The sequence below is a fragment of the Neolamprologus multifasciatus genome, chromosome 7 (genome assembly GCF_963576455.1).
Source record: "Neolamprologus multifasciatus chromosome 7, fNeoMul1.2, whole genome shotgun sequence".
Lineage (NCBI taxonomy): Eukaryota > Metazoa > Chordata > Actinopteri > Cichliformes > Cichlidae > Neolamprologus > Neolamprologus multifasciatus.
The window spans coordinates 1,981,004-2,001,973 of NC_140445.1; the positions used below are offsets into that span (position 1 = coordinate 1,981,004).

At 47.0% G+C, this 20,970-nt stretch overlaps 1 protein-coding gene across 3 annotated transcripts in view; it reads left to right on the top strand.

Annotated features, from left to right (window-relative positions):
- ankrd27 (ankyrin repeat domain 27 (VPS9 domain)) overlaps nt 1-20,970 on the top strand; it is a 24,653-nt gene continuing 3,683 nt past the window's right edge. Inside the window, exons 1-25 of one of the 3 annotated variants that reach the window (XM_085165406.1) lie at nt 1-1,480; nt 4,623-4,745; nt 6,998-7,108; nt 7,235-7,543; nt 8,153-8,212; nt 10,581-10,634; nt 10,779-10,844; nt 11,118-11,194; nt 11,703-11,824; nt 12,531-12,609; nt 13,720-13,846; nt 13,943-14,035; nt 15,536-15,657; nt 16,385-16,467; nt 16,597-16,712; nt 16,966-17,058; nt 17,192-17,389; nt 17,708-17,818; nt 18,109-18,225; nt 18,392-18,436; nt 18,514-18,630; nt 18,701-18,895; nt 19,811-19,930; nt 20,082-20,255; nt 20,778-20,871. In XM_085165406.1, the coding sequence (XP_085021532.1) occupies nt 4,644-4,745; nt 6,998-7,108; nt 7,235-7,543; nt 8,153-8,212; nt 10,581-10,634; nt 10,779-10,844; nt 11,118-11,194; nt 11,703-11,824; nt 12,531-12,609; nt 13,720-13,846; nt 13,943-14,035; nt 15,536-15,657; nt 16,385-16,467; nt 16,597-16,712; nt 16,966-17,058; nt 17,192-17,389; nt 17,708-17,818; nt 18,109-18,225; nt 18,392-18,436; nt 18,514-18,630; nt 18,701-18,895; nt 19,811-19,930; nt 20,082-20,255; nt 20,778-20,871 (2,785 nt within the window). In that variant the 5' untranslated portion in view covers nt 1-1,480; nt 4,623-4,643. The other 2 variants (XM_085165405.1, XM_085165407.1) reach the window with 2 other exon arrangements.

A 20,970-nucleotide genomic window follows, 5' to 3' on the forward strand; every position in this document is an offset into this window, starting at 1 on the left:
TTGTTTTACTTTCAGCGAATAAAAACATGTGAGACTGAACTGAGGTGACATGAGAGGAAACTAGGAGGAGAGGTTTAGGAAGGATTCTCGTGTATGAGGCACCAAACAGTAGCTGAAGCACCTGGAAAGCGGCTCCTCTCACTCAGCAAATCCCAGAATGAAATGATCAAAAGGGGGGAAGAGAAAATGCAGAGGAATGAATCACCACCACCTTCTTTTGCCCACCACAGCGACTCATCGGCCTCCATCTCCTCCTATCCCAGCGTCGCCCTCTGCATGTCCTCCTTCACTACATCCATGAATCTTCTCTGAGGTCTTCCTCTTTTCCTGCTGCCTGGCAGCTTCATCTTCATCATCCTTTGTCCAATAAGCGAGTCAATGAATGGATGATGATGATGCTGAACTTGCTCTCAAACTGTTCTCATTTCTTTCTTCAAGTTTCAGCTACATTAAACTTCCTGGGTAAATCTGCCTCCTGCTGGTGAAAGGTGTTTGCAGCAGGTCATTTGTTTCCAATTCTCTCTGTTGGTTTTACAAAGTGCTGCGTGAAACTTGTTCTTCAGTCTCCTGTACCTCCACCTGCACTAAAAACAGCAAAGTCAAAGAATCGCATGTAATCAAGCATAGGTGAAGTTTCTCAGGCTGGCGTTTGTTCCCAGTGGCTCCCGTGCACGCATAAATAAAATTCATTTTGCAATGTTTGAAGCTGTAACTGGGCTCGCTGTTTCTTTAAAGGTTCTGTAAAGATTTGATTCTCATCACTTTGAGTTAAAAAAAAAATGATTTGTTCACTGAAACTAACCGGCTCGTCTGTACATCCTGAGGGGTGACCATAAACTGCTTCTGTCACTACTATTTAAAATGTATATACATCCTGCAAACTTGGTATAGCATCTTACATGCAGGTTAGTGCATGGAAATAATGGAAATCATTAAATATGGAGATAGCGCTGGGGAAGTAAATAAAATTGAGAACAAGCACAAAATGGATAAAATAAAGTAGTGACATAAAAAATAATGCTTGATGAAATGTGTGGTCTTGAGCTCCGATCCTATCAGAGACCTGGAAGTGTGGCTGTAATGATGGTGACGGAGAGCTACAGAAGTTGAAAATGGTGCAGTACACCGCGCTGGCCTGTAGGAGTCGGTGTGAGCCAGTGTGTTTGTGTAGTACACGCACTGGCCAGTAGAGGGCAGTGTGACCCGGTGCGCTTCTCCCCTTTAATTTGTCCACATCAGATCCCATAAATGAAACGTTCGTGTACATGAACGCGTTTCTTCTTCTGTAAAAGTTTTACTTGGACAGAATCGGACTCTGGACGCTATAATCGGCGAATCGGCTCGTTTTAGCAGCTTATTTGTCGCAATTCGTCTCGCAGGGTTGATAAGCTCGTACGGCTCCTGGCAGGCTGCTGCTGCTGAGGCTGTTTGGCTTTGACATGCTAAACCCTGGATGACCGAAGGGACTCGTTAATAGCAGGTAAAATCAGTCTTCTTCCAAATCATCACATCTGTTGGCTCAATCCCGTGTTTGGAAACGCTAACGTGTCACTACGCTAAGGCAACAGTAAATCCCCAGGAACGCTAATGCTACAGGCTGTGTTTTTGGTTTTAGCTAGGAGGCTAATTTAAAAACTTAAAGTCCCCGTTTACTGACAGGCGCACAAAACCGAACAAACACATGTTAGATAACTATGGTTAACTTCAGATATTAATTTATCAGAGAGCAGCATAAAACTCCTCCTTGCACCTGTCATGTGAACGGTACCGTGACACAGTTTATTAGCTGCTTCCAGCGCCACGCCAGACTCCATTCAGAAAATGTCAAATTTAAGAGGTACGACTTTAGTTTCATTTTAAGTTACCTTCTTGTTTTATGGATATCTATACCACAAAACAGGAAAATACACATTAAATTGTATTTGTTTATCGAAGAAGAACATCTAGGTGTTTACTCGAAACAGATGGGTTGATAACCCAATATAACACAGTAAAAAAAAATCATAATAGAAAAGGAGAGTATGAGTGAACATATGAGATAATAGGACTTAAAAGAGTGGAAGAAAGCCCTCAGGCCACCTCTGTGAAGTGCAAGTGTGCCAGTTTAAAGCTGCATTTCGGAGAAACCTGGAATATAAAATCCTATATAAAGTCCTTAGAGATGCGAATCAGTTAAAAAGATAAAACACTCCCGATTTGTCTCCTTGTTTTGTGTTGAAATGATCCTACTTCCCCTTATATTCCTTCATGTCTCCTATTCCAGTGCTGAATATTCATACTAAACATGACAATAGTTTCACTAAGACCAGTGTGTGCGTAAACAATCCTACAGCTTGTGAGGGGCAGCCAACCAGAAGGTGGTTGACTTAGAGGGGGCGGAGCTAATACCGCTCATAGACGAAACAACTAAGCATCCACTCAGGAAAGTGAGTCTGTGAGTCATTGTGTCTTCAGATCAGAGGACTTTGGTGTGACTGGGGTTTATTATCCTGAGTTTGGACGGTGATCTCGGTATTTTGTGATTGTTGGTGATGCTGTTGTTCCCTTCAACCTGAGGCTGAGACATCAGCTGTGAATGTGGCTCAAGCCCTACATTCCTCTGTCTGCTGTTTTGCTTCCAGCCTGGGAGGTCACGAGGGTCACGTGATGTTTTTTCCCAGCATGGAGCTGCTGGGTGGGGGTTTACTGTTTATGATGTGCTGAACTGGTTTCCAGTGCGTGTGTGGGAGCTCAGGGAGGATGAAGCTGACCTCTGAGGTGAGTGGATCACCTGCGAGGTGTGAGCGGTCAGTGTAGAGATTTGTAAGAGATCAGAAAATGTTTAAAAACTGTGTTTTAATAGAAAAACCCTCGGACTCAGCAGCCAAACTTCTTAAAAGAACCAAGAAACGTGAGCACATTACAGCCCTTCTAACGGTTCTGCTGATTGGATTGATTTTTACAATTTTATTGTTATATTCTGAAGCCCTGCACGGCCCCTGTAAAGGTACTCGACCTGCTGTTCTTGTTCCAACTGGTGTGCGACTTCTGATGTTGGCGAGAAGACTTCGAGCTGTTAGGGCTTCTGGATTGTGGAACAACCTGCCTGAGGAAATCTGTCTTCTTTACAATCACTGCTAAAGACTCGGTTACGTCTTAAGACTTCATCTCTGACTGTACAGTTATCATTTTTAATGTTAAAGTTTACGGCAAATACAAACAGAGTGAGCAAGTATGGCTGTTTGGAAGGTCTGCAGGAGGAAGCCTCTTCTCTCTGAAATACAAACACAGCAGCACAGCGTAGCTCCACACTCCTGGAACAGACGAGACCACAGTGGAGATGTTCGTCCATCACGCACAGCAGCACGTCTGGAGGAAACAAACACCTCATCCAGCCGTCAGCACGGTGGAGGAGGGACGATGATCTGAGTGGACCATGAGCTCCTCTGTAGAGTCAGTGTGAGGCCGTGTGTCCCACAGCTGAAGCTCGGACCAAACCAGGTCATCAACAGGAGCTCAGAGAGCTGTGCATGAGTCTGAGACCCTTTTGCTTTTCTCTGGTGACGATCTGTGTGTACAGAAACTGTTCGATATCTGTATTCCATCCTAGCCAGGTCCCCAAACCAGCTCAGCGGACTCCTTTCAAGGTGGAGGAGTAGTGGCTCTGCTCCGAGCTCCTACTGAGTAACTGAACTTCTCGCCCAGGCTCTAAGGAAGAGGCCTCAGAGACTGGGTCAGAAGTGGATAACCTTTAAACTCTTTGAAGCTGGAAGACCGCTCCAGCTTTACAGAAGCTTAAAAGAAGTTAGCTTTGATAGCATGTTTTTTTTTTTCAAAATAAAAGCGCTGTCAAAAAAATCACACCCGGACTCAAAACGATGCGTCTTCTGTTGAAGGCATCTACAGTCCTGTAACACCTTCAGAGGACTCGCGGTTTACAGCTGCAGGTAAATGGAGTCAAAAGTTCAAACCACCTAACGGCTCACCTCTTTGGGCTCGGTGAATTGTAATTAGACATTAAAGCTCTTATTAGTATTAGTAGCTACACACTCTGGGAGATTTTTCCGAGGCCTCACATCCAGCCTGGCCAGGTTGGAGCCGGTGAAGCTTTGTCTGGATGGAGGATTATTAGATCAATCGTGCTGAAATAAACCAGTTCAATAAGAATTGGATCAGCTGAGAGAAGCAGCCCTGGTTTCCTCAGATCCATACGTGACCGTGAGCGACTTCTGGGGGGCCTGAACACTGCAGATTGACAGAACGAGATGGGAACATAAGCCACCCCCCCCCACCCACATTAGGCTGGAAACTTCTTGTCCGGTGGCCTCAAAGACCATAAATGAGCTTGTTTTCGGGTCTTGTCCTAAGATTCAAATTTGGAGGCATTAAGGAATCATGAGATCTTTTGTCGTTGTTGTTGTTGTTGCTAGGCTTTTCTCAAACATCAATGAGCAGTATTGGCACATGATTATTAACAGGAAACCAGCAGCTGCTCTCAGAGAGGCTGATGTGGACGATTTATTCTCTACAATTATTTATAATCCCCAGAAGACGAGTCCTGACAGGGCTGCACCCCCACAGTCCTCTCCCCTTGACACGTACTTGGTTGATAATTAATGTCTTTCCTCCCGTCCCGTCTGCAGGATCCAGACCTCCAGCTCCTTATGGCTGTATATGATGAGAACATCCTGAAGAATCCTTTCTACCTGGCCTTGGAGAAGCAGAGACCCGACCTTTGCAGCCAAGTGGCAGAGCTCCACGGCATCGTGAGTTTGACCTGTCATCTCATTTATGTCACCAGACGAGCCCACCAGCATGTATGTGAGGATCAGGTACCCGACCACGATATCAGACGGCGATTAATCAGAGAGCGCTCTGTCTGGGTGTCACGTAGCTGTGAATCTGTGGCGTCTATGTTCACTTAGATGATCAATGTTTTTTAAAAATGGGTAGAAATTAAATGTAATAGTAGGTAGGGCTGTTCGATATAACGATATGTATCGGATGACGATATAAAAACGTCTATCGTTTCATTTTACGCTATCGTTTGTTTCGTGGTGTCGCAAAATAAAATGTTTACGACAATATTTTCATGTTTTGATGTCACTGTAGTGGCTTAAAGTTCTCTCGTTCTCTTATATTTAATATAACCACACTACGGACGGACAAGCGACTGTTTTTATGCGTTGTCGTTAGCAACAACGACGGTAACAGCATCGTGTGTCCGCTTGTTTATGTTCCACATAAACCTTTCACAATAAAGCTCAAGATCCTGTTGAGACTTTTCAAAATAAACTGAATCACGTGAAAGATGCAGATTATTTACAGATGAGAAGTAAAAAAAGACGTCAGGTGCTAAAAATAAACCTTAGACTCAAACGTTAGAACAGGCTTTTCCCCGCAGCACGCCGTGTAAGAAATACTCACAAAGAAAACGGCGCCGTAACAACTTATGTCTAAAAATGTATCGTTTCATGCATCGGTTAAAACACTCGACTCCAGCTACACGACGCGCAGCTGGAAACACTTCACACAAGTCGAGCTGCCCGAGATTCACAGAATTTACAGAAAATGTTACATTTTTGTGATTTATATCGTTATCGGACGATAGATGTTTTATATCGGGAGATTTTGGTCATATCGCACAGCCCTAATAGTAGGAATTGTGAATGGAGGGAACAAGCAGAAGAGTTGAGCTTCGGTGACAGGGTGAGGAGCTCAGGTCCATGTGACCCGGCTGCCTCACGGAGGAAGGATGTCAGGCGTGAGGCAGATCCAGCACACGCCAGAGAGACGGCGCTGCTCGTCTGTGTTAGGAACACATCGGTGTGCAGCTGGAGACACTCAGATTGCATCGTCTGTAGGTGGCTGTGGGTCTGAGCGTCTCTGTCTGCTCAGGAAGGTTTGCATTAATAGAAAACAGGGGGGAGGTGAAAATGAGGAAAACGGCACAGAGCTCAAAATAACTGCAGCCTGAATAAGTCCAGGTGTGAGCCGCTGCAGAGCTGCAGTGTTGAAGGCTGCGCCTACAAACAGCTGAGAATCACACCAGCTCCTTCAAGCAGGTTAAAGGTCAGAGTCGGGGACATTATCCCTGTTAAAATGTTTAAATGAGGACGTAAAAGAAACACCTTTACACCACTTCCTGCCTCACGGTGGTCAGCGTGGGGGTTTCTGGGGGTTTCAGCGCGCTCTGCTGCCATCCCTTCACTCTCACTGAGTTAGAGCAGCGTTGTTTTGGGGTTGATTTCATTTGGATCTCAGTGAAGCGCAGAGATATCAGATGAGCTGACGACCTGCAAAGCGGCGCTCTAAACCGCGTTCGAGCTTGTTAAAGATGACGATCGGACGCCTGGAGCGGCAGATGAGAATCAGATGTCTGAACGCCGGCCAGTCGGGTCATCTGCACGCCGTCAAAACATCAGTGGGGGGAAAAAATGCAAGTAACTGCATTAAAGCTGTGGTTCGCAGCAGAGCCGGAGAAATCAGTTATTCATGGTGCAGCGTGCACATGCTGTGCATACGTCAGCTTCAGCAGCTGCTCCGGCTCGTGACTGCGTCTTCAGATCCTTAATCAGATGCTGCCGATCAGGTCATGTGCATTTATTGACTTCATGTGAACATCTTAAAAACAAATGACGCCTGTTTAATGTCAGTGTTTCTGCGCTATTTTCAGACCATCGGATACTCGAATGTGCAGAGAAACACTGTGGAGCCTCGGCTCTGTAATCTGTATTTTAATATTCCCAGCACACCGACGTGCAGAATACTTCACGATAAACATCTCCTATTATAAAAGCATAAGTGAGTTAGAGGCCAGGAGCCATTTCAGTGCTGTTCATCATCTAACCGCAGTTAATGCAGTGAAGACTCCACTCTTTGTACCATTTGATCCTATTTTCTGCTCCCTAACACAGATCAGACCTTATCTGATTGTCGTTAGCGTGGAAAGGTCGCTCTAAATCTGTGCTGAGTGGTTAATAAATTCAATACCCTGCGTGTTGCCTTGAACCTGCAGGTTCTGGTGCCGTGCTGTGGAAGTTTGACCCTCAGCAGCTACTCGGACTCTCACTTCGACAGCTATGTGCTGCAGCCCGCGGAGGACGGTTATAAGACTGCGGACGGGAAGGTTTGTCTTCAACACAAGCCAGTCTGTGCTGCTCATTGTTGCAGAGGCTGAGTTTAACTCACCGCTGTCCTACTTTTACAGTCCTAAAAATACAAAAAGAGGCTGTTTTTCCTCCGTGTGTTACAGGAGGTCCGGATCCAGGACAGGCAGGTCCTGCTGGGATCCGGGTTCCCGGCTCCAGTGTCGATCCCCATCCTGTTCGAGGAGACCTTCTACAACGACCGGGAGCAAAGCTACAGCATCCTGTGCGTCTCCAGGCCCATGGAGGTGGACCCGAGCCTGTCCGAGGTCAGCACGCCGTCTTCTTACAGCCTGAGGAGCCTGGAGGACGTCAGGGAGTTCCTGGGCCGCCACGCCCAGAAGATGGACAAGCACATCCAGAGCTTCTGTCAGGCCTTCAGGGAGCAGGAGAGGAAGGGACTCCGGCACCACATAGTAGGGACGACAGACACAAAACACAACCTGGTGATAAACGGACTAGAGTGACAAACGGGGCTGAAGGAAACAGCTCTGGGCGCGTCTGACCTAAAATAGCATAATCTGCACATAAAACGGCCTTACAGGTTTCGTCTTTTACCACAGACAGGTTTGCGCTCCCGTGACTCAGATAAGGCAGAAATACTGATGCAATCACAAGGTTTCCCAACCGGTTGGGTGTCTGGTGGTTACCAGGGTCACGACTGATTTGAGCGATGGTTTCCCAGCAGCTACCATCGGTCTCCAGCGTCACTCGCAGCTGGTTGCAGACTCGTCTCGAGGCCTGTTATTGGCAGACAAGTTGATGTCACATGTCTACAGAACTTGTCATTGTACAGCTGCAGCTATCGCCCCCCAGTGGGCATCAAAAAGAGTGCAGGTTTAAGGCTCCTCCACGCTAGCTTCACTTTTTTACTTTGAAAAGTGATTTAATTCATGACGACAATGATGAAAAGAGTGTTCATCTTTTTAGCGTTAATGTCTTTGAATGTTTTCGAGTCTTTAGAAGATTTTTACGTTCGATTTGTTTTTTCCTGCGGAGCTAACAGCTGTTCTGTTTCCTGTCAGGACTCGGTGAACGGTCTTTACACTAAATGTCTTCAGTGTCTGCTGAGAGACTCTCACCTGGTGAGTAGAAACAATCTTTATTTGTCACGTTAAAACTGGCTGAATGAAAATCCGCCTTTCTCTCCTTGATTTGGTGAATATTTATTTCTGGCTTCTTCACCTCAATATTCACTCTTGTATGTCTTTATTATTCGTGTGCTTCTCTGGTGTGCATGGTGGCTCGGTGCGTTCATAGTTATTCGTGTGATTGTCTGACTTTGTTTCATTTGTCCCTCGGCTGCACGATGACATCAAAGCCGCGAGAAACGTGGTCGAGCAACACGGCCGTGCTTTTTGAGCATGTGACTGTTGAAGTTCTCCGTTTCTTTTTAATCAAACTGTGAGCTTGTGTTTGAGCCGATTCTGCCTGAGGGACGAGCAGCTGATGGAAAGTGCTGATTACTCACAGAGAGGCTGCTGTTTTAGTTTAGCCTGAGCTGGATAAGAGATTGGATCTTTGCACCATACAAAGGACGAGCAGTCAGGATGTTGAATCTGTGGCACCAACTACAGAGGTTTTAGCAAAATCACCTGTATTAAAAGGATTCTTATTCAAATCTCTAAAATAACATAAAAAATGGGAGAAAATGCAGATTTCTGTCACTCATTGTTTCTGCTGTGTGCAAACTTCCCTCACAACGTCCTGTCTTAAGTAGGGATGGGTATCGTTTAGGTTTTTTCCGATACCGGTGCCAAACCGGTACTTTTGAAACGGTGCCGGTGCTTAAAGAATGGAAAACACAAAATTGGTCCAAAAACCTCTCATGTTCAGCTGTTTTTTTGTAAAAAGATAACAATGTTAGCCTTTTCTGCAGCTATGGAGCATATATGGTATCACTCTTGGCTGGAAGCAGCTTAAACAATGGAAAAAACACAAACTTTGTCCAAAAACCTCTCATGTTTAACTGTTTTCCACTTTTTCTTTGGTCATTTTAGCCTTTTTGTCCAGGGTGAAGGGAGTATCTGCCATCAAACAAGAAGACAGCCGCATGTAGCTATGATGATGTTTGCTAGTTCACCTTACATGCATTAATGTAATAACGTGGTTAGCCTACTCAACGTCAATTACACACGAACAACATTAAGCTACTCACGCAGAGAAGAACGGCTGCTGCTGCATCATCATCCTCATCATTTCTGCTACACTGGCAGGGCTAGGGGCCAGGACTCTCCTCTTCGGGTTTTGGGGGCTGTTGCTAACTCCGGGTCGATAACAGGCACCACACCCGCAGTAGATGTGCTCGGTGTGAGGTCTCGCAGCAAGCTATCAAATTCGGCGCATTTCTCGGCTTTTAAAAAAACGCTATACGTCTCCAGGTGTTTCATCAGATTTGAGGTGTTACCTCCTTTGACAGTATCACAGTATCACCTTAAAGCACTTGTTGCAGCTGCTGAGTTTGCATCTTTTGCTGTGAAGTACAGCCAGACTTTTGACTGCTTCGCCTTGGGCATTTTTAATCTGTAGCTCTGCTCTAAAAGAACGTACGTACCTGGACCCGCCTACTATCCTCGGGAACGTAAAATGATTGGCTAGAATCTAAAGTGTGTGACATCTCAGGGGAAATAAAGCACCGAAATGTGCGCTGCTTTTCGGTCTGGTTACTACCGATTATGTCAGAACCGTTGCCATGATGGCACCGGATACCGGTACCCATCCCTAGTCTTAAGGCAGGAAAACTTTGCTGGCGCTGTCGGAATAATCCCCCAGAACTGAACTTCCCATGACCTCAGACAAACAGCAGGTCTGAGGGTGCCTCCTGCACCACCTGGCACAGATGCTCAGCAGTGTGCTGTGAACAATCATCATGACAGTCTAACATCCTTTTTACTGCAGAAGAAGCTCGTGTGAGTGTTGCATATAAGCGGGGCCGTACTGAGTCGGCAGCTGTAGTTCAGAAAAGTCCTGCTTTTGTTAATTCAAGCATTTGTGACCTCGATGCAGTCTGCGCTTCCCTCTTTGTGGGAAATGAAACGAAACTGCACGTAAACAGAGGAAGCATTCTGGTGCAACATCATCGTTGGTTGTTAATGCTTCGTTAGATCAACCTCATTGTAAGATGTTGGGTTAATGCGGCCACGTTACGATCATCTGTTGGCTTTGCACACGTGAGCGTTACGCTGCTGTCATGTGGGGAGGAATCATTTCCTCCAGTTCAGAAAGGATCGAACCCCAAACAGTGTCATGTGACCGCCGTAACTAATGCTTCAAATCAGCTTCCTTTAATCAGCGTGACCTCTGACCTGACGCACAAGCAGGATGTGCTGTGAGTTCCTCTGGACTGGATGATTCGATGATATGTGGCCGCGGCGTCTGCGACTCAGCAGTTTTGGGCCTGGTCACATCCTCTAACGCCTTCCTCTTCCCGTGCATGCTTTGTGTTTTCTGCAGAAACTTCTGGCCAAGCAGGAGCTTCAGATGACGCTCCTCAAACAGGCTGTGGAGGTAACGTCTCTCTGGGTTCACACGTAGACGTTTAAGTTTGCAAAAAGTCAGATTTCATCAAACACATGCAGGAGCTCACACAGCTGTCACACATAACTTCCTGCTTTATGTATTAAAATATTGGTTTTCCTCTTCTTTTCCCAGATGTACGTTCATCATGGTATCCATGAATTAATCTTTAACTTTGTGGGAACGCTTGAGGCCAGCCAGGTAGGTCTGAGCTCAGATTTACTCATTAGACGTAACGAGGGAGCGAATAATCCGTCTGTTCGTCCGCTTTCTTCCACCAGATCCTGAGTGATCTGCTCACGTGCCTCCTGCATAAACACACACATCACTCTGGTGTTTTTGCTGCGTGCTGCTGCAGATATAACGTCAAACACACAGTCTGCAGGGATCTTAATATTTCTCCTTCATGCTCTTTATTGCTGTGATGACCCCAAAAAGAGGCTTTGACAGTTTCAAAAGTTCCTCTCCCGACAGGACGCTGCCTTCAACAAAACCACCAGGAGTCTGCAGGAGCTGCAGCAGAAAGAGCTGGGAGTCAAACCCGAGTTCAGGTCAGTTCCACACCGGAGCGGATTTGAGACCCAGACCTCTGTGCAGCGTCAAATCTGGTTCTGCTGACAGGTTTAAGCAGCGCTTGCTGTTCTGAACACGTTATAGACGATGTTTAAATGTGCAAACTGCCTTCAACGTTTACCCAGTTAAGGCGACCTGATCGTGTCAGCTTCCCAACAGCTTACATAGACAAAGACGATACGTGTTCGTGGTTTATGAAGTCAAATTTTATTTCAGACTTGTTTTTAAATACGTCCTGGTCAGTCTGACAGCTCAGGGTCCCAACAGTGGAGACCATCCAAGGGTTACTGGTGAAATAGAGCGATCATGAAGACTTCCGTCATGTTTCATTGCACCGTGTGATTGGTTCTGTCTCTGTTTTGTAAATTGAATCTGTTGTTTAGCTGTGTGCCTCCTTCCTTTAGCCCGAGCCTCTGAAGCTTTGTGAACGTGTCCGTTCGATGTCTCTGACCCATCGTCTGTCCCCCTGTTCTTCTGTCTCTGCAGCATAAACTTGTCTCGGGCTAAAAGAGAGCTGAGCCAGCTCAACCAGCAGACGTCCCCCCTCCTCAAACTGCTCTGCCTGCGTAGAGTCGCGCTGACCGCCACCCAGACCCCGAGACGCACCGGTACTTACTCTGTTGGTTTGTGTGTGCGGAGCTAAAATGAGTGTGTGAGCTCATCGTGTTCGATCAGACCTCTTTTGTAGGAGAAGCAGTTTAAATGTGTGTGTTGAGCTTCAGCGCTCGCTTTAATGGAAGTATGTCACAGCTCGCCGTGGGCGGGTCCCTTGCAGCCTTCGGTGACACCAGGGGCGACCCAGTGTTAGCCAGCTGATTTGAATGCGGTGCAGATCTAATCGAATTTAACGTCACATTAAACTTCAATTCATGTCGTTTGGACACGTTTGTAGAAAAAGTCCCAAACAGGACCAAAAAAACTGTAAATATCTAATAGTCTTCAATTGGATCACTCTGAGAAAAATCACATTAGATCCAGGAGTCTGACAAATGAGACGATTCCTTTATTTTCTCGTGGTGACATAAGAGAAACCACCTTATTAAACGTGTAATGTGGGGAAATGCGGGACTCATCAGAGAGCGGCTGTGCGACTCTTGTGTTTCCCTAAAGAAAAGGACAGTACCGACTCTGTGAGCTTCCATTTGTGCAGTTTGCTTTGGTAATCCAAGCTTATTGGATCACGGCAACAACCCCGCTGTCAGCCTGGAGCGCCGAGCTGACGAGAGGCCAGTTTACTCATTAGTGCTGAGCTGAGGGAGAGATGAAGAATGACTCTTCAGTTTCCACTCACTGACTGTGTGTCTCCCTCCACAGTGAGCATAGAAGCCGTGAGCGCCGACGACCTGCTGTCTGTCGTCCTCTATCTGCTGGTGAAGACGGAAATCCCCAACTGGTGAGCGAAAGGGGAACTGGCTGCGACCTTTGACCTTCTGTCGTGAATAAAATGCAGAGAAATGAGGAAAAAATGAGGCGGTTTTGGGTCACCTTGCTAACAGCAGCAAAAACACAACAGCTAACAGCAGCAAAAACACAACAGCTAACAGCAGCAAAAACACAACAGCTAACAGCAGCAAAAACACAACAGCTAACAGCAGCAAAAACACAACAGCTAACAGGGGCTAACAGCAGCAAAAACACAACAGCTAACAGGGGCTAACAAAGGGATGGTATCGCAGCCCTGCTCGGTGTGAAGATACACACAACCATCTAATCGATCTTAGGTGCTGTAATCATTTACAGAAAATAAATTGCCTTCTTGATCCCTGAAACCTGCGCCAAACTGTCACATTCTCCAGGTCTCACATGTGGGCGTGGCTAAACTATAACACTGGCTTCACCCACATTTGTGAAATTTGGAACCATTGGACCAAAAATTCAGTTTTTTAAATTTAACATCTCATTTTGGCAGCGTCTGTGTCTGTTTCATTTATTTTTTTAGGTTTTGTGGGTCACACTTTCCTCTTGGAGGTTAAATCAGATGCTTTCGATAACGGGCATGTCCACGATGCCACGGTACAGAAAGTTGCTATAATTGGAATTTATATTTTCTAATGTGCCGCAAACTTCACAACCTGGAGACATTTTAATATTAAAAACATCTCGAGCGGTTCCTGTGTTTGTTCTGCAGCAGAACCTGCTCAGTCTGAACTCTGCAGCGCCCCCTATGAGGCAGGAGGTGAAGTTTTTGCGTTTACTGCTCTGTGCAGCTGAGGACACGGACCGCTGGCCTCCAATAGTGACTTTAACAATCATTGTTAATGTTTTATGATCAAATGCATCATTTTTTATTGCAATATTTGATTACTTTATTGAATTTATAATGTTTGTTGACAGTAAACTGTCCACAGCGCGTGATTTTTTTTTTTCCCTCTATAAATAAGCACAATTAATCTTACAATGAAAGGAAGCCTAACTGGAGGCTGCTGAGGATGATCTATAGTTATGAAACATCATTTGGGTTAATACAGATGTAGCTGGGTGATCTAATTTGTCTTATCTTCAGGATGGCCAACCTGAGCTACATCAGGAACTTCTGCTTCAGCCACTCGAGTAAAGATGAGCTCAGCTACTGTCTGAGCACCTTCGAGGCGGCGGTGGAGTACATCAACCTGGGGAAGCTGCAGAACTCTGTGAGACACAAACACACCGCTGTCGTATCTCAGCAGCTGCTTCACTGTGCTGGAGATCATCCATGTGTTTTCTCCTGTTTTTGTCTCCTTCCTCAGGGCTCTGGTGAGCTCAGCGACAAGGCGCTGTTCAAGGAGAGGATGAGTCTGCTGACTCAGGGTGTAGCCACGCCCATTAATTGTCTGTTTGAGGTGAGCTGCAGCCCGAGACGTTAGCAGATGTCCCATAAAAGATCAGCATGATGTATAAAACTCCTCCCACACGATGTGTATTTGTTTTTTTTGTACAGTAGGATGTAAAAGCTTCTCCTGATGCTGTGAATGTTTTTACAGATCCTTCGAGGTCCAATTCAGTTTGAAGGAGAAGGAATTTAAGAGAGTGAAATAAAAACTGTTATTTGGCACTTACAATCTTCAGCTCTGTTCCCTCTGTTGGCATTTCTTGTGTTTATGTTCATTATGTTTCCTGGTGTTTTCCAGACCATGAAAGTGATTTAAATGTGTAGTAACTATTTTTGGGGGTTATTTTTATATTGTACATAGATCAGAGTAATTGCGTCTTCCAAGAAGCTGATACATTCAGATAAACTTAGAATTAATCTGTTAAAAATACATAGGAGTGGGTTTGTGGAAGCCGTCATATCCCCTCACCATATTTGAGTACAGTGGCCAGGAAGGACAACCCCCCCCTTCTAACACCTGAATACAAGCTAACGTATCAGATTGTTAGCTTGAGGGTCCTAAGAAAAACCCACTTTCCCTCAGATAAACAGTGTGATTACATTCTCACATGATATGAAAGTTTATTCACTAAGTGTCAGTTACATCCACTTTATAGAAACTTTCACTGACAGCAGCAAAAACACAACAGCTAACAGGGGCTAACAGTAGCAAAAATACAATAGCTAACAGCAGCGAAAACACAGCAGCTAACAGGCTGACAGCCGCTAACGGAGGCTAACAGCAGAAAACCGTAGCAGCTAACGGAGGCTAACAGCAGCAAAAACACAGCAGCTAACAGCAGCAAAAACACAGCAGCTAACAGCAGCAAAAACACAGCAGCTAACAGCAGCAAAAACACAGCAGCTAATGGAGGCTAACAGCAGCAAAAACACAATAGCTAACAGTAGCAAAAACACAGCAGCTAACAGAGGCTAACAGCAGCAAAAACACAATAGCTAATAGCAGCAAAAACACAATAGCTAACAGCAGAAAAACGTAGCAGCTAACGGAGGCTAACAGCAGAAAAACGTAGCAGCTAACGGAGGCTAACAGCAGAAAAAACGTAGCAGCTAACGGAGGCTAACAGCAGCTTACCAACAGAAAGGTTTACCTCAGTAACACTGTCAGCGGTCAAACGTGACTCCTGACTCCTCCAGAGTAAATAAAGGTGGACACTTCTCACCCAGCATTGACAGCTGAGGTAAACACCAGACAGATGTGGAAAACCCCTGGGTTGCATCTGGATGGATCCGCTCCCCAAACAGTGATAGCAACACGCTCGCTGGCTGCGGCTGTTATGGGGTGCGCTCTGAAAGTCTGAATTTAATGTTTTTGATCTCTCTTGGCTAACATGTTTATCCTATACCCTCCGCTATACCAAAGAACGCTCATTTGACTGCAATCTGCAGTCTTCTGACAGCTAGTGGCGAGATTTTGCTAATGCTCAGTTTGCTCCTGTGTGTTTTGTAGCACATAGCAAATGGAAATGAAGAGGAGGTTGAACGCCTGCTGAGTGATGGAGAGGCCGATGAAGATGTGAAGATGTGTCATCCTCTCTGCTCCTGTGACCTCTGTGACCTCCAGCTGTCCGGGTCAGTGTCCAAACTCACACAGACAAACACGCAGAGGTACAGAGAGTACGTCAAAGCATTCACATGAAAATAACGAAGAATAAAGAAGAGTAAAGGCTCCACGGTACAGATTTGATATGACCTGCCTGGAGTTTATGACACACTGATTATTGACTGTGAAGCTGGAAATTCACTCTAAGGCTGACTTTGCCTTTGCACATATGCAGAGAAAAGCTGATGTTATGTTTGATATTATTCTGTTTCTCACTGGAAAACTTCGACTTCTATTTTGATTGTTCTGATCATCACTTCCCCTTTTTTCCATTTTTTTTGTGCATCAGAGCTTCAAATCAGGAATAAAAACCATTTGTATTTTCACTTCCCACTGAAACCCCCAGACACACACACACACACACACACACACACACACACACACACTCTAAAAGTGCATTTCAGACCGTTATGCAATGGCCCATTAAAAACGAAAATACTCAAAAATGTAGCTGCACCACAAACGCTGTGCAGTCCTGTTAGCTAAAGTGAGGCCTAGCAGAAAGCGCCACCTGTCGGCCACGCCCACCTGTCGCAGCTGAAGCTCTGAAGTAAGAATCAGACCGCAGAGTCTGATTGAGCCTCACTGGTTACTTCCTGAAAGCTCCCTCTAACCTTTGACCAATAAGCTCCTTGTTTAATGCGTTCAGCCATTATTGACCGTAGACTGACTCTGAGTGTCGGCGCCATGTTTCAGGCGGCTCAACGACCCGTCCATCGTCACGCCGTTCTCCAGAGATGACCGGGGTTACACTCCTCTGCATGTCGCTGCTCACTGCGGTGAGTGGCTGCTAACGCGCAGTGACCCAACATGAGTTTGTTTAATACTGCGAGGCATAATTTATATATAAAAAGTATTAACTAACCTGTGTGTGTGTGTGTGTGTGTGTGTGTGTGTGTGTGTGGCAGGTCAGTCCCAGCTGATCGACATACTGGTGCATAAAGGAGCTCAGGTCAACGCCACAGACTACCACGCCCTCACACCGCTGCACCTGGCGTGTCAGCGCGGATACCAGGGAGTAACGGTGAGCACGCGCAGAAAACTAAAATCTGCACATTTAAATAAAAAAACTGAACTTAGACGGTCTGTTAGTGCAGTGACCTCACAGCAGCCTTATTATTGGTCAGATAAAAATGTCATTAAAATGCTCCATAAGGCTCCAGCAGCACAAACACGGCGCAGAGGTCCAGCTCAGGGACTCCAGGTAAAGGTAATAAACACTCCAGAGGAGGAGAACATTACAACAAATGATGTCCTTCTTTGTTTCTGTTGTCCAGCTGCTGCTGCTGCACTACAAGGCCAACACGGAGGCTCAGGACAACAACGGCAACACGCCGCTGCACCTCGCCTGCATGTACGGACACGAGGACGTACGTCGCCGCTCTCTTTGTTATGTCCTCACATTTCATCCTCCTAAATGCTCCAGTTGGTTTGAACCCACCGGGTTCGTCTGTTCCAGTAAATAACTCAGCATGTTCGTAAATAACAAATGCTGTGTGTCAGTGTGTGAAGGCCTTGGTGTACTATGATGTCCAAACGTGCCGTCTGGACCTGTTGAACGACAAAGGCGACACGGCGCTGCACATGGCGTCGCGCTGGGGCTACGAGGGCATCATCCAGGTGCTCCTGGAGAACGGAGCGAGCACCCACATCCTCAACAAGAGCAAGGAGTCGCCGCTGCAGTGCGCCCTGAACTCCAAGGTCAGCGACACTTGATTGTGCCAGAACATGCAGAGGACGCGTCCACACTGTGTGGGTGCTGGTTTGAGTCCCTTACCCCACAGCTGTGTTAGCATGATGAGGATAGCAGCTCCTGATGCAGGCACAGGTCTGCATCAGGCCCCAGGCTCTGGATTTTAGCCCTGCAGAGTCTCAGTCATGTTCACTCAGCCTTTCTTGCATGATAAAGGTTTTTCAAATGATGTAAACAGATGCTTCAGGCGCTCCCTGAAAAAGAAACATATTGGTTTCACGGTGCACATACTGTAAAATTAACGTGTTGTTCATGTCTTCCTGCAGATCCTCATGCAGCTGCAGTCCACTCAGAATGGCCGGAAGCGCTGCGGCAGCGGCGTCGACGTGAGTCTCATCTGCACTCGCGCTCGCATCGGACAGATCTCCAACATCACAGTGAATATTGTCAAAATCCACGTGACAAAAGTGTAAATAAATACAAAAAGGTTTCCTCGCGAGACAGAGCGGCTGCATGTTTAAGTAGTTCTAGTGAAACCTGGAACTACTTTTCACTGAGCGAATGTTCGCGGTCCTGCCTCTGCGTCCTCTCTGGTTTCACCGCGCATGTTTGAAACGTTCACCCTGGTGGTCACATTTGACCTGCATCCACACACTAAAGCTAAACTGTGTTAGCATTGGGAGTATTTGGAGGCTGGTTGTGTTTTCAGCTCTTTTCTGTCTCTCAGTCTCCCAGCCGCTCGCCTCTGGCCTCAGACTGCAGCAGCCGCCGCTCCTCCGTCTCCAGCACCTCCTCCCTGGGCTCGGAGGTCAAACCAGAGGGAGAACGGGTCCGACACAGAGAGGTGGGCGCTGATCTCGCCGCACAGGAAACACAACAACATTGCTCAGAACTTAGCTAGCACCAATCAAACTTTATTTCTGAGAAAGCGTTCATGTAGGTCGGTGCAGCTCCGAGTACCAAAGAAGAAGAAAACGTTGGTGTCTGACGCCTCTGTGTTTGACTGACAGGTGGAGAAGCTGCTGCGAGCCGTGGCAGACGCTGACGTGGAGATGGTGAGTCTTCTGCGTTTGTGCTGATCGCTGATCGCGTTCCCTCGATGGGAAACGTGACGACTCATCCTGTTTCTCAGGTGCGTTACCTGCTGGAGTGGATGGATGAGGAAGAGGAGGATGAGGGAGAAGTACGGCCGGAGGCTCCGCTTTGCCACCCTCTGTGTCAGTGCCCAAACTGCGCTCCCGCTCAGAAGGTACGCCGGCGGCCCGGGCAGCAGCGTGGATGCGACGCCATTTCCATTAAACTCTCTGATCTTCCCGCAGCTATCGGTGCAGCAGGCGGGAACTCTCGGCGTAAACAGCTGCAACGTCGACGGCTTCACGCCTCTCCACGTCGCCGCCCTCCACGGACACTTGCCGCTGGCCACCCTGCTGATCCGCCACGGGGCCAACGTGAACGCCCGCACCAACCAGAGCGCCACGCCGCTTCACCTGGCTTGCCAGAACAGCCACATCCCGGTATGCGATAAGGGAAAAGTGAAGGTGTGAGCTTTCCGTGCACAGGATGTAAACATGGAAAAATTGGCCACATTTTCAGGAAGTTTTGGCTGATGTTAGTTAGTTTTAAAAAAGTTACTCAAATTTTGATGAAAACGTCACATAAGGAGCAGAAAATCAGGATCTACAGCAGCAGATTTCCAGGTTACGCTGCTGTTAGGTAAAAACATGCTTCGATTAGCCTGATGTGCTGCAGATCTTCACTGTTTTCCAGAAACAAACTGGTGCCCGTCCTATAACTATCTTATAGCCAATATTAAAGAAAGACAGGCAACATCATCACTGAGGCTCTGAGGCAGTGACGTCAGAGACTTCAGGACACCAACAGCTGGCAGATGTTGCCTCAGATTCAGTAAACTGCAGGACACGTGTCCACCAGCAGAGCTTTAGTTCACAGCATGCTCATTGTTGGATGTTCTGGATATCACCCAGAGGAAATAGAAGTTATGCAATGGGCACAAAGACGGACTCAAACGTGAACAATCAGGAAGTCAGACTGCAGAGCAAAAAGCTTGAAGTTCATTTGTTGCACTCGGTCCTTCGCTCGTGTCGCCGAGCAGAGAAACGGCTCAGAAAGAGGAGTCTGACCGCAAGCGTCAGTTTCAGGTGCCGCTCAGAGGTTTTCTCCTCACTGAGGGGAAACGTGAGCTGTTTATTCTGCACGGTCACTTTCTCTAATTTCACCTTGCAGCCTGTTTCTGCAGGGGTTGTACTTTCTTAGACGCCAGTGTAGAGCTGAGCGGTGAAAACACAGTCGGTCTGTCTGCGACTGGGACCCGGCTAATTGCTGGTGACCACTGCAGTGGTGTGTGTGTGTGATTTTATTGTCGTCGTTGTGAAGGATGAAGTCATTCTGAGTGTCATGGTGATGTTTAGGTGGTGAGGTTCCTGCTGGAGTGCAACGCCAAGCTGAATAAAAAGGATCACTATGGCAACACGCCGCTGATCCACGCCTGCCTGCGTGGAAATCTGGACACAGCCACCGTCCTGTTACAGGTAAACACACACACACACACACACTCCTGGTGCCTATGGTACGACAACTTTTCTCCGTGCCCCTGGTACACTGCGCAGAAACACCTTGCCCTACACACACACACACACACACACACACTGACATTAACCCTGAAAGTGTGCGTGTTCACAGAGTAATGCGTTGGTGAACGTGGCGAACCTTCAGGGGAACACGGCGCTCCATGAGGCAGTGCGGGGCGGGCATCTGGCGCTGGTGGAGCTGTTGCTGAGGGGCGGAACCTCTCCTGGCATCAGGAACAAGAGGCAGAGGACGCCGCTGGACTGCGCCTACGAGCTGGGCGGAAAGGTCGTGGAGCGCCTCGCGCTGAATCCGAGGACCCACAGGGTCCTGATGTCAGCGTCGTGGCGTCGCGCCGACTCCACGGTGCTGACATCAGGGCTCCTTGCAGGTCCCACCTGCATGAATTTGAAACCACGCCGATGCTGATGTCTGATACATGATGTTAAAATCATAAATATGTGATGAGCATGAAACTGCACAGCTAGCTGCAGCTCCCAAAGGCTTCAGAGTTCATAAAAAGCATGAAAGTAAACCCGCTCGACTCCAAATGTATATCTGTGGACTGTGCTAGGGTAGCTTTGTATGATTCACAGCTCAAAATAATGCAAATGTGTGTAACTGGAGCTCAGTGCCAACACAGAGCTTAAACGCCTTGTTGACCTTGCAGTGGTGCACAATTCATGATCTGCTGAATATGAGAAGTATAAACTTTTACTTTGGAGTCGTTCCTGGGGGGTTCTCCTGGAGCTGTTCGCTCTTCATCGCTGCACCGTCGTGCAAGACTTATATTCCTGTTGTCTCGTGCAGAACACTGAAATCCTGCGAGCTCTGCAGAAAGCATCCGGACTCTCTCCTGATGATGAACCGATCAAACTCCTCTCCGTCCCCAAAGGAGCTCTGGGTAACTAACACCAGCAATAAGTCCTACAGAGCAGGCTTTACTTAAGTGTCATTCATTAGAGTGGGGACTGTGATCCACAGCCGTGTAATCAGGATCCTT